The sequence below is a fragment of the Phycodurus eques genome, unplaced genomic scaffold (genome assembly GCF_024500275.1).
Source record: "Phycodurus eques isolate BA_2022a unplaced genomic scaffold, UOR_Pequ_1.1 contig_27, whole genome shotgun sequence".
NCBI lineage: Eukaryota > Metazoa > Chordata > Actinopteri > Syngnathiformes > Syngnathidae > Phycodurus > Phycodurus eques.
Window position 1 is genome coordinate 160,559 of NW_026904024.1, and position 21,929 is coordinate 182,487.

General features: G+C 43.2%; 2 protein-coding genes across 5 annotated transcripts in view; one reads left to right on the forward strand and one right to left on the reverse strand.

The window, feature by feature from the left end:
- The first annotated feature begins 1,132 nt into the window (after positions 1–1,132).
- On the forward strand, positions 1,133–9,052 carry LOC133398245 (gastrula zinc finger protein XlCGF57.1-like). The gene is made up of 3 exons (XM_061669868.1): positions 1,133–1,194; positions 2,471–2,627; positions 6,959–9,052. Exons 2-3 carry the CDS (start codon positions 2,501–2,503, stop codon positions 8,281–8,283), a joined length of 1,452 nt encoding a protein of 483 aa, XP_061525852.1. The 5' UTR covers positions 1,133–1,194; positions 2,471–2,500; the 3' UTR covers positions 8,284–9,052.
- The window catches only part of LOC133398234 (gastrula zinc finger protein XlCGF57.1-like), a 35,726-nt gene continuing 15,964 nt past the window's right edge, over positions 2,168–21,929 (reverse strand). For 3 of the 4 annotated variants that reach the window (XM_061669843.1, XM_061669842.1, XM_061669841.1), the window contains one exon: positions 17,283–19,050. In XM_061669843.1, coding sequence (XP_061525827.1) covers positions 18,179–19,050 — 872 coding nt within the window. In that variant the 3' untranslated portion in view covers positions 17,283–18,178. Of the gene's footprint in view, positions 6,246–17,282; positions 19,051–21,929 lie in introns of those variants that run through there. The other variant, XM_061669845.1, reaches the window with a different exon arrangement.

The following is a 21,929-nucleotide window of genomic DNA, read 5'->3' on the forward strand; positions in this document are numbered from 1 at the left end:
CTGGAAGAAGAGGACGCTGTAACATAGTTCGTGTTCTATGTCTGTAATTGCCTGTGTGTATTTTTCAGTTCCATGACTATCTTAGCTATTTTAGTAGTTTGCAGTAATTGCAGCCAATTGGTGGGAAAGGGGAAGTTTTGCGAGGGGAAGTGTTAAATCTCGACCTGTGTATTTCCTTTTCCTGCCGAGAAGTTGCTGTTAGCACAAAGTGTTTAATAAAGTTGACCTTGTCTACATCGTGGCTCCGCACTGTGTGTTCTCAGTCTCTGACTCCGGAACAGACCGGTCAAAGGTGGTGGCAGCTTGACAACTAACCAACAGTAGGTACTATTTAACCTCACGAATGAGTCGTTTGTAAATCGAGTAAAGTCTTGAGTAAAATATTATATATATATATATATATATATATATATATATATATATATAAATTAATGAACGCCAAGTCAGATTTTTTGCATTCGAATGAAATTAGTCAATGTACGTTTTTTTATTCAGACAAGTGCTGGAATGCCTTTGTTTACTTCCGCCACCACTTTGACTTACTGCACATCGCTTCTGTGCATTTACACATTGTGGATTCACCAAGAGAATTATGGGAGCTACTTCCGGTTTGAACCACTTGGCGGTATGTTTACATTGTAAGTGCCCGCGGTAATCCACTTTGTGTGAGCGTTTTAGACGTAAACCATGATCATCAGAAAACATACAATCCCACTTTCTACAAATGTAGCGGGGTGGGAGGATGACATGAAAAAGTGGCCAGAGATCACATAAAACCTACATAGCATTTGTAGCTAGCTACTTTCTTAGCTGTCACTTCAGACGGCTAGGAGGCATAATCACTACCTCCCACACAGAAATAAGGTTGGTGGCAGTTTGGTAAACAAAGTGGGACAGTCTTACTTGCCTTTTTATATATATATATATATATATATATATATATATATATATATATATATATATATATATATATATATATATATATATATATATATATATATATATATATATTCCGAGGCCTTCCAACCGAACATTCTGACTTGTGCAATGTAGTTGCTGCTGCACTGTGACGTCATCATCAGGCGCGCAGGCCGCCGAAAGACCCCGAGCCGATCTCGCAGCCACCGCCTGATTGGATCCAGAATCACGGGACTGTGGGAGAGCACCTCTTTTTCGTTCACACCCGGTCGACTTGTAAGTAACTTGGAGTTGTAGAAAACAATGTAATTAATATCATGCAAGACATGAGAATTATGGGTGAATGCATCACTTTCAGAGTGCGATACACCTTATGGCATTGCTTATTCGTTTTTTTTCCCCACCCAACTTTATTAATTACATTATCTCCGCCTTTGTAAAAGACGTGCAGAGGCAGCGCTGCAGTGGTTAAACTTCGCGTCGCTAACACGCGAATTGAATTTTTTTTTAAATCATGTTGCTATAATCGAAAGTAATTATTATAAAATGTTTTTTAAATTGCTCAGTCACGGGAGTTTTGTTGCAAACCAGTCGGCCACCGTGCCGCCCCCCAAACAACTAACTGCACAACATTTTCCTCAGTTTGTACCGAACGTGCCGAATCCTCGTCACTGTCAATCCATCACTAATTTACTCAACTAAAACGTTACTCGTTAAATCTTCGTGTCCGGTTGAAGTCGTCTCAATGCACGTTGAAGCTTCTCGGCCTAGCTTAGCTTAGTTGAGCTTTCTAACAAAGAGACGCGTGTGGGATAAAAGGTGAGCGTAAATTGTTATTTTCATCGCATCTACTAGTGAGGAGTGTGTCCCAGAATATCGAATACTAATGCAGGGGGTGGGGGGGACACACCAGCAACTAGATCCTATCGTCTTTATTGGTCTGAGATACTAATAACCCATGACACGTATTTTCTGAATCCTTTTGTACACACGTGTCAAACTTTCCATACCGCTTATCCTCACTCGGGTCGCGGGCGTGCAGGAGTCCATCCCAGCTATTTTTGGGCGAGAGGCAGGGTACACCCTGAACCAATCACCAACCGCACATAGAAACAAACAACCATTCGCACTCACAATCACAGCTATGGGCAATCTAGAGTTTCCAATCAACCTACCACGCATGTTTTTGGGAGGTGGGAGGAAACCCACCCGGGCACGGGGAGAACATGCAAACTCCACACAGGCGGGGCCGGGATTTGAACCCCGGACCCCAGAACTGCGAGGCGGATGTGATAACCAGTCGGGCCGGCTGTAGAATGTCTACAATGTTTAAACACATTTTCTCTCCTGAGGTCACAAATTAGCTGTCTTCTATCTGTGTCATATCTCTTACAATGCATACGTACATGTTACTGTTTCCTCTTGTTGACTTTGGTGCTTTTCCAATTTAACTCACGTACTGTTTAACCCACAATGTCCAAATATGAATCTTGATGTCATTGTTTCACATGCCTGATATGGACTTGCTGCTTTTGTCATCCCTCCAACCCAGAGCGGCAAGTGTTGTGATCGGCATGTGAAAATGTGCTCAAGAACAACAGCAGAGTACGAGGGAGAAGTGCCTGGCCCAAAAGAGGAGAAGGAGCCACGACGACAACTACTGGACGCTGTGTTCAAGCTGCAGCCTCGAATTGTGTTACGCAGAGCAGGTTGGTTCATTTCTCGCTCACTTGTTTAGGAAATACATTTTCATGTTAATAATATTCCTGTGTTTATTTACAGTCACTGTGTGACATTACATACAATATACTATTGCTAGGGCTGGAGCGATGGGATATTTGAGTATTCGCGCATCCTACAAACATTTTTAACCAGTATTTAAATAAATTAGATTTTAATATTTTCAATTCAAATAAATGTTATTTTTAAAATAGTTTTCGAATGCACAGGGAAAAAAATAAGCCATTTCACGTAATAATTGACAACCAATTGTTTTTTGTTTTTGAGCAGCAAACTGTATTTTCTTGTCTCTAAATAGTTTCAGTGAGGCAAATTCAAACACAACGTAAAATAAACACAAATATAAATAAGTTTCAGTTGAAACTCAGCATTTCTTGTAAATAAAAACTGTAAGCCATTAATTCAAAAAGGCATAAACAGCCTTTATGTTGTTCAACTTCACTTGATTATTTTGATCAATACTCACGACTGCCCTCAGGTCTTCCCTCACGACATCCATCAACCTTCTCTTCGGTCTTCCTCTCGCTCTCTTGCCAGGCAGCTCCATCCTCATCATCCTTCTACCAATATACTCACCATTTCTCCTCTGGACGTGTCCAAACCATCGAAGTCTGCTCACTCTAACTTTGTCTCCAAAACATCGAACCTCGGCCGTCCCTCTGATGAGCTCTTTTTTAATTTTATCCAACCTGGTCACTCAGAGAGCGAACCTGAACATCTTCATTTCCGCCACCTCCAGCTCTGCTTCCTGTTGTCTCTTCAGTGCCGCCGTCTCTAATCCGTCCATCGTGGCCGGCCTCGCCACGGTCTTATAAACTTTGCCCTTCATCCTCGCAGAGACTCTTCTGTCACATAACACACCTGACACCTTCCTCCACCCGTTCCGACCTGCTTGGACCGGTTTCTTCACTTCCTGACCCCACTCCCCATTGCTCTGGACGGTTGACCCCAAGTATTTCAAGTCCTCCACCCTTGCTATCGCTTCCCCCTGCAGCATCACTCTTCCCCCACCACCCCTCTCATTCATGCACATATATTCTCTTCTTCTTCTTCTTTTCCTTTCGGCTTGTCCTTTTAGGGGTCGCCACAGCGCGTCCTCCTTTTCCATGTAAGCCTATCTCCTGCATCCTCCTCTCAAACACCAACTACCCTCATGTCTTCCCTCACGACATCCATCAACCTTCTCTTCGGTCTTCCTCTTGCTCTCTTGCCTGGCAGCATCCATTCTCATCATCCTTCTACCAATATACTCACTATTTCTCCTCTGGACGTGTCCAAACCATCTCTTACTTCGGCTAATCTTCAGTCCTCTCCTTTCCAGTGCATGCCTCCATCTTTCTAACTGTTGTTCCACCTGCTCCCTGCTTTCACTGCAGATCACAATGTGATCATACTCCACGGGGATTCCAGTCTAACCTCATCTGTCAGCCTATCCGTCACCACTGCAAAAATGTAGGGGCTTAGGGCTGATCCCTGATGCAGTCCCACCTTCACCTTAAATTCCTCTGTCACACCTACAGCACACCTCACCGCTGTTCTGCTGCCCTCGTACATGTCCTGTATTATTCTAACATACTTCTCTGCCACTCCAGACTTCCGCATGCAGTACCACAGTTCCTCTCTGGGTACTCTGTCATAGGCTTTCTCTAGATCTACAAAGACACAATGTAGCTCCTGACCTTCACTGTACTTCTCCATCAACACCCTCAGGGCAAATAATGCATCTGTGCTACTCTTTCTAGGCATGAAACCATATTGTTGAGTCTAGCCCCCACTACTCTTTCCCATAACTTCATTGTGTGGCTCATCAACTTTATTCCTCTATAGTTCCCACAGCTCTGCACATGACCCATGTTCTTAAAAATGGGCACCAGCACACTTCCTCCATTCCTCAGGCATCTTCTCACGCGCTAGAATTCTATTGAACAAGCTGGTCAAAAACTCCACAGCCACCTCTCTTAGATGCTTCCATACCTCCACAGGAATGTCATCAGGACCAACTGCCTTTCCATTTTTCATCCTCTTTAATGCCTTTCTAACTTCCCCCTTACTAATCATTGCCGCTTCCTGGTCCACCACACTTGCCTCTTCTACTCTCCCTTCTCTCTCATTCATAAACGCCTCAAAGTATTCTTTCCATCTATCTAGCACACTACTGGCACCAGTCAACATATTTCCAACTCTGTTCCTTAATCACCCTAACCTGCTGCCCATCCTTCCCATCTCTATCCCTCTGTCTGGCCAGCCTGTATAGATCCTTTTCTCCTTCTTTAGTGTCCAACCTGCCATACATGTCATCATATGCCTCTTGTTTGGCCTACGCCACCTCTACCTTTGCCCTACGTCGCATCTCAATGTATTCCTTTTGCTTCTCCTCGGTCCCCTCAGTGTCCCACTTCTTCTTAGCTAACCTCTTTCCTTGTATGATTTCTTGTACTTTGAGGTTCCACCATCAAGTCTCCTCCTCTCATTTCCTGCCAGATGATACACCAAGTACTCTCCTGCCTGCCTCTCTGATCACCTTGGCTGTAGTGGTCCAGTCTGGAAGCCCCCCCTGTCCACTGAGAACCTGTCTCACCTCTTCCCGAAAAGCCGCATAACCTCTGCTCTGACTTTGTCTTCCTAATCTTCCTCCCCACCACCAGAGTAATCTTACACACCACCATCCTATGCTGTCGAGCAGCAGTCTCCCCTAACACAACCTTACAGTCGGTAACCTCCTTCAGAGTACATCGTCTGCACAAGATGTAATCCACCTGCGTGCTTCTACCTCCGCTCTTGTAGGTCACGCTATGTTCGTGCCTCTTCTGGAAAAAAGTGTTCACTCCAGCCATTTGCATCCTTTTTGCAAAGTCTACTACCATCTGTCCCTCGAGGTTCCTTACCTGGGTGCTGAACTTACCCATCGCTTCTTCATCGCCCCCGTTTCCTTCACCAACATGTCCATTACAATCTGCACCAATCACGACTCTCTCTCTGTCTGGGATGCTCAGAACTACTTTGTCTAGCTCCTTCCAGAATTTCTCTTTCACCTCTAGGTCACATCCTACCTGTGGGGCATAGCCACTAATCCCATTATACATAACACCCTCAAGTTCAAGTTTCAGCCTCATCACTCGATCTGATACTTTTTTCCACTCCGAGACATTCTAAGATAACTCTTCCCTTAAAATAACCCCTACTTCCATTTCTCTTCCCATCTACACCATGGTCAAATAATTTCAACCCTGCCCCTAAACTTCTAGCTTGACTGCCTTTCCACCTGCTCTCCTGGACACACAATATAGTAACCTTTCTCCTAATCATCATGTCAACCAACTCCCAAGATTTTTCTGTGATAGTCCCAACCTTCAAAGTCCCCACATTCAATTCTAAGCTCTGTTTTCCTCCTCTCTTTCTGCCGAAGAACCCGCTTTCCTCGTCTTCTTCTTCTTCTTCGACTTCGACCCACAGTAGCTGAATTTCCACCGGTGCCCTGCAGGTTGACGGCGCCCGTGGCGGACGTTGTTAACCCGGGCCATGACCGATCGTGTATGGAACGCTCATATTTGTGAATCAGACTTGATCAGTCGAACAGAACCAAGTTTCTAGAAGGGAGAGAGAAACAAAGACAAAAGACTAATTGAGAGAAGTAAATCATTACATTATCTACAACAATAAAACATTAAATATGAGTGTAGCATGGGCCATGGGGTAACAAGTTGTCAATATTATGTCACTTGAAATTATTCAAAGAGGGGCTGATTGAAAGCAAATACAAACAAAGAAAACTGTACAATGTGATTATATATTTACAAAATATATGACATTCCCTAAAAGCACGTTGAATAAAGGGTTCATGACAAGCTAAAAACAGGTGCAGCAATCATGTACAGTATTCCTCACAAACTTTGCAAACGGCAATGTTGGGATGAATGCGGTGAGGCTTTGTAAATTTATTTTGAACTGTATATTTTTGTATTGACTTCACTGCTGCTGAAATTATTTTTACAAGAGGCCACTGTTACATCCAAAAAACCCATACAGAAAAATGTGCAAATGCCAAACCGGGAGTATCCAGGGGGCTGCTGTATTTCCTTTAATGATAGTCGTTTATATGAACTTTATTATTTTACACTTTTTCACATTTTATTGTTGTTGTTGACCTGCCCGATTTTATTATTTACAAGATATCAAACTCACCTGGCTTTCACATTAACCTTAAATATGAATCTGAACCATAATACACAACATTAAAGTGACAACATGAGAAAAGATTTACCAAACATTTTGTTTGTGTTTGTCTTCTTGTGTCTTTCAGACATCACTGAAGAGCTTCATACGGAGCGGCAGGAGCCAGAGCCCCCTCACATTAAAGAGGAAGTGGAGGACGAAGAGGTCCACTACATCAAAGAGGAAGAGGAGGAGGATATCAAGTTTCCATCGACTGGTGTCCCTTTGAAGAGTGAAGATGAAGGTCAAATTGAGGCGAGCGGAGAGACGGAGCCTCCAAGCCGAAGCTCAAGTCAACACATGACAACAGAAGGTGATGGAGGATCAAAAGCAGACGGCCTCTTAGCTCCACTGTCAGATAGTGACGACATGACGTCGCACTCTGCTCACACTGATGAAGATGATGATAATGAACAGTCGGAAGGTGAAAGGACATGTCACACTGACAACAAACGATGGAAATGTTCTCAGTGTGACAAAAAATGTGCTTATAAGAGCATTTTGAATGAACATGTGAGAACTCACACTGGAGAAAAACCTTTTTCCTGCTCAGTTGCTGGTCAAAGATTCCCTGAAAAGAGAAAGTTAAAAATACACAGAAGAACACACACTGGTGAGAAACCTTTTTCCTGCACAGTTTGTGCTCAAAGATTCTCTGTGAAGGGAAACTTAAAAAAACACACAAGAACACACACTGGAGAGAAACCTTTTTCCTGCTCAGTTTGTGGTCAAAGATTCACTCAGAAGGGAAACCTAAAATTACACACACGAACACACACTGGTGAGAAACCCTTTTGCTGCTCAGTTTGTGGTCAAAGATTCACTCAGAAGGGAAATCTAAAATTACACACACGAACACACACTGGTGAGAAACCCTTTTGCTGCTCATTTTGTGGTCAACAATTCTCTACTAAGAGCAACTTAACAATACACACGAGAACCCACACTGGTGAGAAACTTTTTTCCTGCTCAGTTTGTGGTCAAAGATTCTCTGCGAAGGGAAACTTAAAAATACACCTAAGAATACATACCGGTGAGAAACCCTTTTCCTGCACAGTTTGTGCTCAAAGATTCACTCGGAAGGGAGATTTAACACAACACACAAGAACCCACACTGGTGAGAAACCTTTTTCCTGCTCAGTTTGTGGTCAAAGATTCACTCAGAAGGGACACTTAAAATTACACACAAGAACCCACACTGGTGAGAAACCCTTTTCCTGCACAGTTTGTGGTCAAAGATTCACTCGGAAGGAAAACCTAACACAACACACAAGAACCCACACTGGTGAGAAACTTTTTTCTTGCTCAGATTGTGGTCAAAGATTCTCTTATAAGTATCAGGCTAAGACACACACGTGTGCTGGTGAGAATAGCAGTGATCAAGAAGATTTTCATGCAAATGTAAATGTTTAAAGACGTAATTACGATGTTACTGACTGACAAGTGAAAAATTTACATTCTTGTATTCTGTGTACCAGCTTTTATTGTATCCAAATATTTGATAAAAGCCTCCAGCAGGCAAGTGTGGAAAATGTGCACTGTTTAGCTTAGTTTGTATGACTTTAATGATGACCTCCTATTAAATACAGCAAGCTGTATTTTTTTATGTTTTTTATTTCCTGAGAAGTTGTCATTTTGAAGGTGAGGGGATTTCACCTGACAGCTACGATATATCAAATATGACTATAATACATTAGTTTTCCCACACAAGCTAAACTCGTGCTTTTCAAGTTTCGATTTTGGCGATGAAAAACAGGCGTTCAAAAGGGAATTAATCCCTTCCCAATTGTTTCAAAACATATTATTTTAAATGACTGCCAGTTTAATTTTCTTGAGCAAAAAAAAAATACATAAAAGGAACTTGTTTGTGAAATATGGACCATTAAGACCCATACTTCCTTGAAGCAATGCATGGACTTTGTCCAATGTTTTCGTGGTCAATATCCTTCCATCCATCCATTTGCTGTACCGCTTTTCCGCACTGGGTTGCGGGCTTGCTGGAGCCTATCCCAGCTATCTTCGGGCGAGAGGAGGGGTACACCCTGAACTGGTCGCCAGCCAATTGCAGGATGTCAATATCAAATAAGTAAATGATTGATTGAAATAAGACTGTCAAGAAACTTTGACTTTTGGGGGAAACTATGAAGTGTATTTGTGATCCTTAATAAAACCCACTTTTTAAAACACGGAGGGTGACTCAATTTGCTTGTCTATCAAATCCATTTTCTCCATTAAGAAGAATTGAAATGTATTTAATCCATTGAAAACCCTCCAAAAACAAAATGCTTTCAACTTAAAGTAAAAAAAAAAAAAAAAATGGCCCAAGCGACAAGGCCTAAGTGAAAAAAACTGCAAATTAGGGCACTTTGGAGTATCGCAAGCAGACGGCCTCTTTGCTCCGCTATCCGACAGTGACAACATGACGTCACGCTCTCCTCACACTGATGAAGATGATGATGATGATCAAAAGTCCGAAGGTGATATGTCACACTAACAACAAACAATGGAAATTTTCTGTGTGGGAAAACCTTTGCTTGTACGAGCAAATGAGACATGAGAAGACACGAGAGAGAAAGCTTTTGCAGTGGAGAGCTACTGCAACTCCGGGGGAACTAATCACAATCTTCACCGAATTTGAATGGAGATGATGAATGTGCATTCATTCATTCATCTTCCGTTCCGCATCTCCTCACTAGGGTCACGGGCGTGCTGGAGCCTATCCCAGCTATCGCCGGGCACACCCTGAACTGGTCGCCAGCCAATCGCAGGGGACATAGAAACAAACGGAATTTAGAGTCGTCAATTAACCTACCATGCATGTGTGCCCTTGCTCCCCACAAACCAGCGCTCACCTCTTGTGGCCCACCGACAACCCGGACTCATCCCCCGCGAGACCGGTCCTCTTTGTCGAATCACGTCGAAGCGGGGCGGGTCTTGCCGAGAAAGGGCGTGGGATTTCTATGTCTGTGACATGGGACGTTCCCTTTCCGGGTTAGGGTCTCAATTGTTATTTGTTTGGCCTTTTGTCAAATTGTTTGGGTTTTTGTTCATGTGTTTTCTGAAATGTAAAAGTGTTTCCCAAAGTTGTGTTGTTTTGCACTTCCAGGCCACTGTAGGTATGTGACAAAAAATGTACTCGTATGAGTACGAGCTGATACTGATACAAGTAAAAAATAGTCAATACTTCAGAAGTATTCTGTGAAAAAACAACGACTTGAGTACCAAGTGACAGGTGAGTATTGTTTAATCAGTGCATGAATTTCAAATCAAAACAAAAAATCCAGGAATACGCAAGTTCAAATATCGCCCTGCCGTATCACTAACTAAAACAATAGTAAAAGGAATCTTTTTACGAAAACCTCAATTAAGGCTAAACGCAAACGAGCAAACTACGAGCGCACCTTGTTCTTACTCAATCGAACCATTTACAACCATATTTATATTATTTTCAAAAAGAGAGACTGCCCGCCATCAACTATCCTATAATATATTCTCGTAGACCACATTCAGTTCCCTCCTCACTCTCAAAGCATGCCCTTAAGATAACAATCCTCAATCGGTTTTGCCGCGGTCAGAGATGCATTCATTTTTCTACTTGGTTTATTGTTGTGTTTGTAGTTTGCACTGAATCATACTGAGAATGGAGAAATTGGACAGGTTCACCTCATGTTTCGGTGGCCCGAGTTATACAGTTTATAATCATTATTATGATGACTCCACTCGTATTCATATAAAAAAAACTCAAGCTTCTGTACAACAAATGACCATGATGTATCACAAACATAAAAACACATACGCAACCTGTTGTTACATTGTTCGAATTATACTGAACAAAAATAGAAACCCAACACATTTTTGGTGAGCTGGACTCCCAAGATCTAAAACTTTTTCTACATACACAAAAGGCTCTTTCCCTCTCATTGTTCAAAACTCTGTCTAAATCGGTGATAGTGAGCATTTCTCCTTTGTCGAGATAATCCATCCCACCTCCCAAGTGCGACATACCAAGATGCTGATGAGACAGCATGGTTATTGCACAGGTGTGCCATGGGCCGGCCACTCTGAAGTGTGCGGTTTTGTCACGCAGCACAATGCCACAGAGGGAGCGTGCAATTGGCATGCTGACTGCAGGAATGTCCACCGGAGCTCTTACCCGTCAATTGAATGTTCATTTCTCTACCATAAGCCGTCTCCAAAAGGCGTTTCAGACAAATTGGCAGTACATCCGACCGGCCTCACAACCGCAGACCACGTCTAACCGCACCTGCCTTTTATCTTGGTATTGTAATATTTTGTAGCTTAATGGTAATGAGGATATTGCATGAAAAACAAAAAGTACAAAAGTTGATTTTAGTTAGGGATCAATTATGTGAAATGAATGTGTCGTTAGGTTTTCTGTGATGAGATCAAACGCTTCTTTATAAGCAGAGAAATAAAATACGCTTTGTAATCGGCATCTTTATTCCTGCAGATGCCGACCCAAAAGTGAACAGGGGACGTACGGTTAGAGTGGATGATTTGGTTAATATATCAGGGGAGATTACATGTACGGAGTTCAGGAGCGTCACGGGGCGAGCAGCAATTTGGGTGGGTTGCCGGGGAGCGGCAGGAAAGCTGATTCCGAGGTCGAGGGAGTTCTTGGGTCAGTTCAGGAGAAGAGAGACTTGAGGAGACAATGCGGAGCCGGGCCGGGCGAAGGACACTGCGATGAGAAGATTGAGAGGCACTGTTGCAGAAAGACAGGGAATCAAACCGGGAATTCTCAGACGAAATGGTTACACAGGAAACAGGCGTGTAGGCCGAAGTACTACCCGTGGAAGCGGGAATCATCGAACCCTAACCCTCGTCGATCCGGCAGGATCTTTAAACCCAGTTGATTGCAGGTGCGTCAGAATGAGGCTGGCGACCGGTTCGGCGTGTACCCCGCCTCCTGCCCGATGATAGCTGGGATAGGCTCCGGCACGCCCGCGACCCACGTGACGAGAAGCGCCTCAGAAAATGGAGGGATGGAGTCACCAACACCTGGGTTATGAGTTGCCAGCGAGCCTGTTCTAAAAATCGTTCACCAGCTTTTTCCATTTTCTATTAGCCATTCAAAACTACTCTAAATTTCTCGATGACTCGGCATCATTTGCACAACTTGCACGATAATTACCAAATTACCGGCGACTGCGTTTTTATGTCTCAAAAGTATGCACTGTCAATCGATGGTCTGTTGTCGTATTCGAGCGGCTCCGACGACCGGAGACCAATTCCTTGTGTTTTTGACATACTTGGCAAATCAAGATGATTCTGATTCTGATTTCTCTCCTCAACCCCATGGGACTTAGGCTAATTTGTTAAACCAGTTTATGCCTCCTTACCGGTCAGACCTTTTTCGATGTTTCTGTAAAAGTTCCTTTGCTTGTGAACTCTGCAGTCGACACTTCTCAGCGTCTTCAATTAGCCTGTACGGCAACTTTTTGATATAAATATATACAATCCCCCTGAAACGTATTGGAACGGCAAGGTCAACTCCTTTGTTTTTGTTGTATACTGAAGACATTGGGGTTTCAGATAAAAAGATTGATGAGATGGTGAGATGAGACAAATGTTCAGAATTCCAGCTTTTATTTCATGGAATTTACACCAAGATGTGTTCAACAACTCAGCAGAGCACCTTTTGTTTGAAGCCACCCACTTTTCACATCACAACTCTCAATCATAAAGATGGGTCTCTAGCCTGCTCTTGAAAACACGAACGTTCTCTTTAGCAGGCTGATCCGCAGAACTGATCCGTAAAACTGGAACAATGCCTCACCATGAGTGCGTGTCCTGATATTAGGAATGACTAAAAGGCCAGAGCTGGAGGACCTGAGAGCCTGCAAGGGTTCATAGTGTAAAAGCAAATCTGAAATGTAACAAAGTCCAAGACCCTTAAGACACTTAAAAAAACAGTAACAAAACCTCAAAATGGATCCTGGAACACAAGGCAGTGGTTTTAAAATGAGTGTAATGTGCTCCTGCCTTCTGGTCTTTGTCAGGACTTGTGCTTCTGAAGTCTGTCATAATAATGTAAGCCTAAAATACTCTTTTTGGATGACCAGAGAGCAGGGAATTGTCATAATCAATCCGGCTAGTGATAAAAGCATGCATGTCTTTTGCTGTTTTCCCCCATTCTGAGCTGTCAACTGATCACCACCTGGTGGTGAGTATGCTCCGATGGTGGGGGGAGATCCCGGTCCGACCTGGCAGACCCGGCATGGTCTGCTGGCATGGTCTGCTGGGAACGTCTTTCAGAATCCTCTGTCAGAAGGAGTTTCAACTCCCACCTCCGACAGAACTTTGCTCACGTTCCGGGGGAGGCGGGGGGCATAAGAGTCCGAGTGGACCATGTTCTGCGCCTCCATTGCTGAGGCGGCTGATAAGGTGGTCGGCGCCTGTCACGCCAACAATCCCCGAACCCGTTGGTGAACACGAGCATGCTCAAAGATCTAGGTTCAACTCTTGCTACTCCTATTGCCTCAATCATTAATCTTTCAATTTCATCTGGTCACTTTCCAAAGGCCTGGAAATCTGCTATTGTTACCCCTGTCTTTAAATCCGGTGACTCAACTTCTCTGAATAACTACCGACCATTTCCAAAGTTGCAGAAAAATGGGTGTCAGAGCAGATTGTCCATTATTTAATCAGCAGCTCCCCCTCTCTCCACGCCATGCAATTTCGTTTCAGATCCAAGCATTCCACTGAAATGGCTACATGCCTCTTCATTGAGAAAATAAAATCTTCTCTCGACAAGAGTGGAGTTGTTGGGGCGGTGTTCTTGGACCTCAGGAAAGCTTTCGATACAGTAAATCACTGTTCTTCTTACCAAGCTCTCAAAATTTAACTTCTCTCGCAAAGCTGTGAGCTGGATTGAATCATATCTGCATGACCGAACACAATCTGGATCAGTTAACAACTGCAGATCAGTCTCTTAGGCTAACCTCTGGAGTCCCTCAGGGATCAATATTAGGCCCCCTTTTATTTAGTCTTTATATCAACGATTTGCCCACTGTTTGCTCTGAAGCTGCGTGCGTAATGTATGCAGACGACACGGTTTTCTTTGTTCATGGTCGCTCCAAAGATACTGTTGCTGCTAAACTCACTAATACAATGTCCTGTGTCACAACTTGGTTGCAGGAGAGCTGTTTACAGCTAAACGTTTCTAAAACTGTAGGCATGTATTTCACTAAAACAAATAGAGCATCACCTGACCCCGACAAACTTGTTAATGGAGAAAAAAATGCAAATTGTCAGCCAATACAAATATCTTGGGTTAGTAATTGATTCACAGCTTTCCTTTAAAGCCCATATTGACAAATTGTGTAAAAATATCAAATTAAACCTCGCAAATTTTCGTGCAATTCGAAATGAAATGTCAACTGAAGTCGCAAAAATGTACTTGCATTCAATGATTCTTAGTCTCTTTAACTATTCCATAACCAGTTGGTCCCAGGCTGGTCAGAATGCAAAAAAAACATTGGAAGTTTTGTACAAACAAGTAATTAAAGTGATGGATAAAAAAAACCAAGGCACTATCATCACTGTGCAATTTCTTAAAAATACAGTCTTTTAAACTGGGACAGCCTTCACATATTTGCAGATTGAAATTTGATTTATAAAGTACTGCATGATTTGGCTCCAGCTCCTCTGGCGGAGTTCATCAGCCAAAGAAACGGCTCTGAGCGTGTCACTGGAGGCTCTGTCAGAGGTGACTGTCTCGTTCCTCTGCGCAGGAGCACTTTCAGTAAGTCAGCCTGGTCAGTGAGGAGCGCTGGTGAGTGGAAGGAGGTTAAACTGCTTACAACATACGAGGCCTTCACAAAAAAACGGAAAATGTGGCTAGTTAACACCTATAGCTGCCAACACTAAAAGACAAGTATGTTATGTTTTTTTTTTTTGTGATGATCAAAAAAAATTGTGGTTTTATTCTCTCTTAATAGTATAGTTTGATTATGTATCCTGTATTATATTGTCTTGTAGATGTATTTTACTGCTTTTTTACATCAAGGCCAGGGGACTACAGATGAAAACCAGCCTTCTGGCTAATTCTGGCTTGTTTAACCATGTGTACTTCATGTGTTTTATGAAATTGCATTGTCCCCTTTCAAATAAACTGATTAATCCTAATAATAATAACACCAACAATGAGGGATGCCGTCAACCTGAAGAAGGAGTCCTATTGGGAATTTTTGGCCTGTGGGACTCCTGAGGCAGCTGATGGGTACCGGCTGGCCGAGCGGAATGCAGCTTTGGTGGTCGCTGAAGCAAAAACACGGGCGCGTGAGGAGTTTGGTGAGGCCAAGGAGAAAGACTTCCGGACGCCTCCGAGGAAACTCTGGTCCACCATCCGGCGTCTCAGGAGGGGGAAGCAGCACACCATCAACACCGTGTATACTGGGGAAGGGGCGCTGCATGCCCGCGACCATAGTGAGGAGAAGCGGTACAGAAAACGGATGGATGGATTTTTTTGGGCCTGCTTAGTGCCACTTTAAAGGCATTTCACTTCTTTTCAATGGGGGAAAATAGATTTGAGAGAAAGTAAATTGAGCTACTCTCAAAGTAAATTGAGTTACTCCGAGTTACACTACTAAAACATAGGACAAAATGTACATTGCATACATCCACTTAAAGGAAGTATGAGTCTTAATGGTCCATATTTCATGAACAACTCATGAAATACGGACCATTATGGACCATTTACACTGAACAAAAATATAAACGCAACACTTTTGTTTTTGCTCCCATTTTTTCTGAGCTGGAGTCCAACATCTAAAACTTTTTCTACATACACAAAAGACCATTACCCTCAAATTTTGTTCACAAATCTGTGTTAGTGAGCATTGCTCATTTGTCGAGATAATCCATCCCCCCACACAGGTGTGGCATTACAAGATGCTGATTAGATGGCATGATTATTGCACAGGTGTTGTCACGTCAGAATGGAGACTGGCCAGTGCCTCTATTCCTCCAAAGCCCAAATAATGTGGCCAGCAGCTCTTGGTTGCCAACGCCGTAATTCCTCTCGGCAGGGGACAGGGGAAAAAAGGCCCAGGGATGAAGCTTCTGGGACATGGGGTCCTGCTGCGAGGACGGCCCCAGCCCCAGAGTTCGAGGTGTCGACCTCCACCAAGAACTGGAGTGAGGGTCGGGGTGGCGTAGGATGGGAGCACCGGTGAAAAGCATCTTGAGCTGGCTGAAACCTTGGGATGCTGCCAGGGTCCACTGAAAGGAGGAGCTGGTGGATGTAACGCTAGTGAGGGGAATAGCGACCTTGTTGTAATTGCGGCGAATCCGAGGAAGCGTTGTAGGTCTTTCCAGGTGGTAGGAATGGGCCAGTCAATGATAGCTTGGATTTTGGCAGGGTCTGGTTGCAATTGACCTTTGGCAATGACGTAGCCGAGAAAATGTACGGAGGAGGGGTGGAATTCGCATTTTTCTGGTTTGACGTACAGACTGTTTTCAAGGAGGCGTTGGAGGACTTGGCGTACACGAGTACGGTATTCTTCGGGGTAGCGGGAGAAAATGAGGATGTCGTCCAGGTACACAAAACAAACTGGTTTGTCACGGAGAACGTCATTGATGAATGCTTGGAAGACTGAGGGGCCGTTGGTTAATCCGAATGTCATGACTAAATATTCAAAGTGTCCGAGAGGACACTTTGGAAAGGAAGTGACCTGACTGACCGCAAAAAATGCACAGCCGCTGGATGACGCGACGCTGACGTTCCTGGGGATGTAATAGTGTGTTTGCATGGGCTCATCTGGTGCAGTGGGTGGTGACGAAGGGGCAATAGGATGTGTAGAAGGCGGGTGAGGTGCTGACAGCGAGGTGCTCACGGGGGAAGTGACCTTACGCGCTCTAACCCCCCTCTCTCGAGCTCTTTCCCACAGTTTGTTGTCAAGGCTAATGGCAAGTTCAATAGGATTTCATTATTAGTGATACAAACACAGCAGGCGAATGCCACATCCCTGAAAGCCTCAAGCATGAACACAAGAAATGTGGCTTAATGTCCCAAAACTGTCAACAATCATCCCCAAAATGTCGTCCAGGTACACAAAACAAACTGGTTTGTCACGGAGAACGTCATTGTTTTGTCACCTTTACTCTTGGTAGCTTCTACCTCTGAAAATCAATTTTCTACACTGTTTATCCTCACTATCCCAGCTAACAGCGGGCAGGAGGCAGGGTGCACCCTGAACTGGTTGCCAGCCAATCGCAGGGCACATATAAACAAACAACCATTGACATTCACATTCACACCTAAGGGCAATTTCAGAGTCTTCAATCAACCTACCATGCATGTTTTTGGGATGTGGGAGGAAACCGGAGTCCCCGGAGAAAACCCACGCAGGCACAGGGAGAACATCCAAACTCCACCCACAGGAGGGCACATTTGAACCCCGGGTCCTCAGAAATGCGAGGCGGATGTGGTAACCCGTTGTCCACATGCCGCCCAATATTACAGCAATCGGCCCAATAGTTTAGATTTTATGGATCATTTTAGATCAGCTGAAGTTTCGGGACATTAAGCAACGTGACGCGTTCGGCCGGGAGACCCTCGTCATAACGTAATCTGAAGTTATGACAGCCAGCCAAAGTCGACGTCTGCCCCACAAAGCCACCTCCAGAAACGCTTTTGTGATCAATACATAGATTTAATCGACACATACACACACATACTGAATACTATACATTTGTGGTGCAATCAATTCAAAATTCAGCTGACGTATGAGGAAATAAAGCTGCAAGAATTGACTTGATGTGGCTGTTTTCTTTACTCAAGGAGGCATTTCAACGGTCGATTTTTTTAAACAACAAGCCTTCGAACATATTAAACTATCACTGTTTTCACACATTATTGTCTTAAATATACAACCAGACTTTCAATATGGGCAAAAATTACACCATGGAAAACATATAAGGAATAATGAGGAAATGTAATCTCTTATGTGTTCAGGCTGTGACAGGCTGACATGTCCAAAATGTGGGCAGGCTAAAATCTGGATGAAAATCAAATATGACATCAGAAAACCATTCTAAAATTACTACTGACTCTATTTTGGTGGGCTTTTTTTCTGAAGACATAATTTTTGAGTCCAGAACTATGGAATAAGTGGCAATGTCCTCACCATTAACTAGTCCCTTTAAAGCATTTTGGCACTAGTGTTATTTCTCAACACTCACGGGTTTTTAGAAAACATATGGCCAACAAAAAGATAGATACAATAAAAGCTGGTACACAGAAGGCAAGAATGTCGATTTTTGTAAGTAATTACTTTTGAAATTACATATTTACATTTTCATTAAAACCTTGATCACTGCTTTTCTCACCAGCACACTTGTGTGTCTTAGCCCGATCCCTACGAGAGAATCTTTGACCACAAACTAAGCAGGAAAAAGGTTTCTCACCAGTGTGGGTTCTTGTGTGTTTTTTTAAGTTTCCCTTCTGAGTGAATCTTCGACCACAAACTGAGCAGGAAAAAGGTTTCTCACCAGTGTGGGTACTTGTGTGTATTTTTAAGTTTCCCTTCTGAGTGAATCTTTGACCACAAACTGAGCAGGAAAAAGGTTTCTCGCCAGTGTGAGTTCTTGTGTGGCTTGTCAAGTGTCCCTTGTGAGAGAATCTTTGGCCACAATCTGAGCAGGAAAACGCTCTCTCTACAGTGTGTATTCTCATGTGTTGTTTCAAACTACTCTTATAAGCAAATGTTTTCCCACACAGGGAACATTTCCATCGTTTGTTGTCGGTGTGAAATGTCATATCAACTTCAGACTGTCCATCATCATCAGTGTGAGCAGAGTGCGACGTCATGTCGTCACTATCTGTCAGTGGAGCTAAGAGGCCGTCTGCTTGTGATCCTCCATCACCTTCTGTTGTCATGTGTTGACTTGAGCTGCTGCTTGGAGGGTCCACCCCTCTGTTCTCCTCACTTTGACCTTCATCTTCACTCTTCAAAGGGACACCAGTCAATGGAAACTTGGTGATATCCTCCTCCTCTTCCTGTTTGAAGCGGCGGCGCACTTCTTCCTCCTCTTTTTTAATCAAAATGGGCTTCTCTTCCTCTTTTATGTGGTGGACATGTTCATCCTCCACTTCCTCTTTAATGTGAGGGGGCTCTGGCTCCTGCCACTTAGTACGAAGATCTTCAGTGATGTCTGACGGACAAGAAGACAAACACACACGGTTTGGTAAATCTTTTCTCATGTTGTGACTTTAATGTTGGGTATTATGGTTTAGATTTATCTTTAAGGTTAAGGTGAAAGCCAGATGAGTTTTATATATTGGAAACAATCAAATTGGGCAGGTCAACGACAACAATAAAATGTGAAAAATTGTAAAATAATGAAGGTCATAAAAAGAAGTATCAATAAAGTAATTCAGTGGACCCCTGCATACTCCCGATTTGGCATTTGCACATTTTTCTTGATAGGTTTTTTTTATCTAACCTCTTGTAAACATAGTTTCAGCAGCAGTGAAGTAAATCCAAAAATATACAGTTCAAATTAATTTTACAAAGCCTCACCACATTCATCCCAACATCGCCGTTTAAAACATTTATGAGGGATACTGTCCAGGATGCAAACACCTTATTTTTTGCACTTAATGTGTTATTAATTTGGATATTTTTAATCCATTGCTCTTGCACTCTCTGTGTTTAAATGTGTGTATTGTTTTAAAGGGTTTACACACATAACTCACATTCATACACCAATGGGCGACTGCTGCCAGGTAAGGCGCTGGCCAGGCCCACTGAGAGCAAATTAGGGTTCAGTGTCTTGCCCAAGGACATTTCGACATGCGGACAGTCGTAGCCGGGATTCGCCCGCTCGACCTACTGAGCCACAGCCGCCCAATAATTACAAGGAACAGAAAGTTGGTTAAAGAAATTAGGCATAAAGAAAGCAGAGCTACAAACTTAGTGAGTATAAAATGTCAACCCCAAACAAATCATTGTCTCCGGTTAATCCATTTTGATTAATGACATCATTTCAACCTATAATCTAGAATTATTACTCCTTCAAGGACATTAATTGGCCCGCCCACAATTTGGACACGTCAGTCTGTCACAGCCTGACACGTAGATGCCGGAAGGCGAGAACCTTTCCCCGTTGAACGGCTTCGTAATCTGCGGTGTCATTGAATTAAATTTAAAAGTCTGGATGGGTATTTTTATACAACAGTGAGTGAAACTGGTAATTGTGAAACTCGTTGGAAGGGTTGTTGTTTAAAAAATAAATAAAGAAATAAATAATCGACAGTTGAAGGCGGCACGGTGGGCGACTGGTTAGCACATCTGCCTGACAGTTCTGAGGACCAGGGTTCAATCCCCGGTCCCGCCTGTGTGGAGTTTACATGTTCTCCCCGTGCCTGCGTGGGTTTTCTCCGGGCACTCCGGTTTCCTCCCGCATCCCAAAAACATGCATGGTAGATTAATTGACAACTCTAAATTACCCGTAAGTGTGAATGTGAGTTCAAATGGTTGTTTGTTTGTCTGTGCCCTGCGATTGGCTGGCAAGCGGTTCAGGGTGTACCCCGCCTCCTGCCCGATGATAGCTGGGATAGGCTCCGGCACGCCCGCAACCCTAGTGAGGAGAAGCGGCTCAGAAGATGGATGGATGGATCGACAGTTGAAATGCTTCCTTGAGGCAAGAAGATATAGCCACTCCCTGCCATATATGACGTGTTACGTCGCTTTATGTCCAAAAATGCCGGCCGATCTGCACCAAGATTTATGAACACATTCCCATTTATGTCCACATACACCTCTGATAATATTTGGGCTGTAGCTATCAAATAGTTTCATATTCGAGTATCCTACATAAATTGTTACGAAATAATCGGGTATTCAGATACATTTTTGCTTAGTTAAAAAAGCAATTATGAATACACAAGAAACAAATTTGCTATTTCACTTAAAAGTGAGCAACCAATTGTTTTTTTGTTCAATAAAAAAAACTCAAATTCACATCGGGTAGAAAACTTCTTTCATTTCGAGAAATATTTTCACTGAGGCAATTTCAAACAAAATAAAAAAATATACAAAACTAATTTCAGTTTAAACTTAGCATTTTCCTTCTTATCATTTCTTTAATTATAAAAATAAAACACAAGGCATTCGTGGCTGTACATTTATGAGCTTAGACCAGGACTAAAATGAAGATGAAAATGAAAACTGCTCGATAAGAAAGACAAATCCTGTCACCTGAACACATTTTTTGACAAACTTTGCCACTCGCAATCACTTTTTTTCACCGACAGTACTTGACTAAAATTGTAGCCACTTGCAGATGACCAATTATCTCACATTGCTTAAATTATTGAGCAAAACTGTACCTTGACGAATATGACAAGCACCCAGAATGAAGTCACAGTCGCACACATACTCTACTTGTCACCATCATCATAAATCCGACGGTAAAGCCACAAATCCGACGGTAGTCATAATTAATAGAAACCTTAGCCCTCCGCAGGGCTCCCGTTACGTTAGTAAATTGCATTCAAATTAAACTGACTAATTTGCCCAACGTTCATCTTGGCTCTTCCACCGCATTCTGTGTGTCTTGCTTGAGAGACTTGTCGCGTCACAGGGGTTCGCCTTTCTTATGGGTCTGAAATGCTCCCAAACCTTCGTGATTTTGTCTTATTTTTTTTGCATTGGTCTTCACCGAAGTCGTCGCCATCTTTTTGTTTGTGTTTAACGGCGGCTTGCAAACCACTGCGTCGTTTTGCATTTATTTTGCACTCCTTGAATCAAATATGTACGCTCTGCTTCTGCCTTCTTCCCTCGCGTTGATGACATAACCACCTTGTGCTAGTCAGTCTGCTCCACTGAGCTTCACAATTTAACTCTTTCCTGCCATTGACAGGCAGCTACTGCATATACAGGGCTGCACGTACAAATTTTGGTCTGGTGCTCAGTGGTGCGGTGCGCCAGAGGTTGTTACTCGGTGCCCCGCCACCGACTTCACTGGCAGTTGCAAATGTAAGTCTAGGACTTATGACAATTAACTACAGTACCGCATTATTAATATAT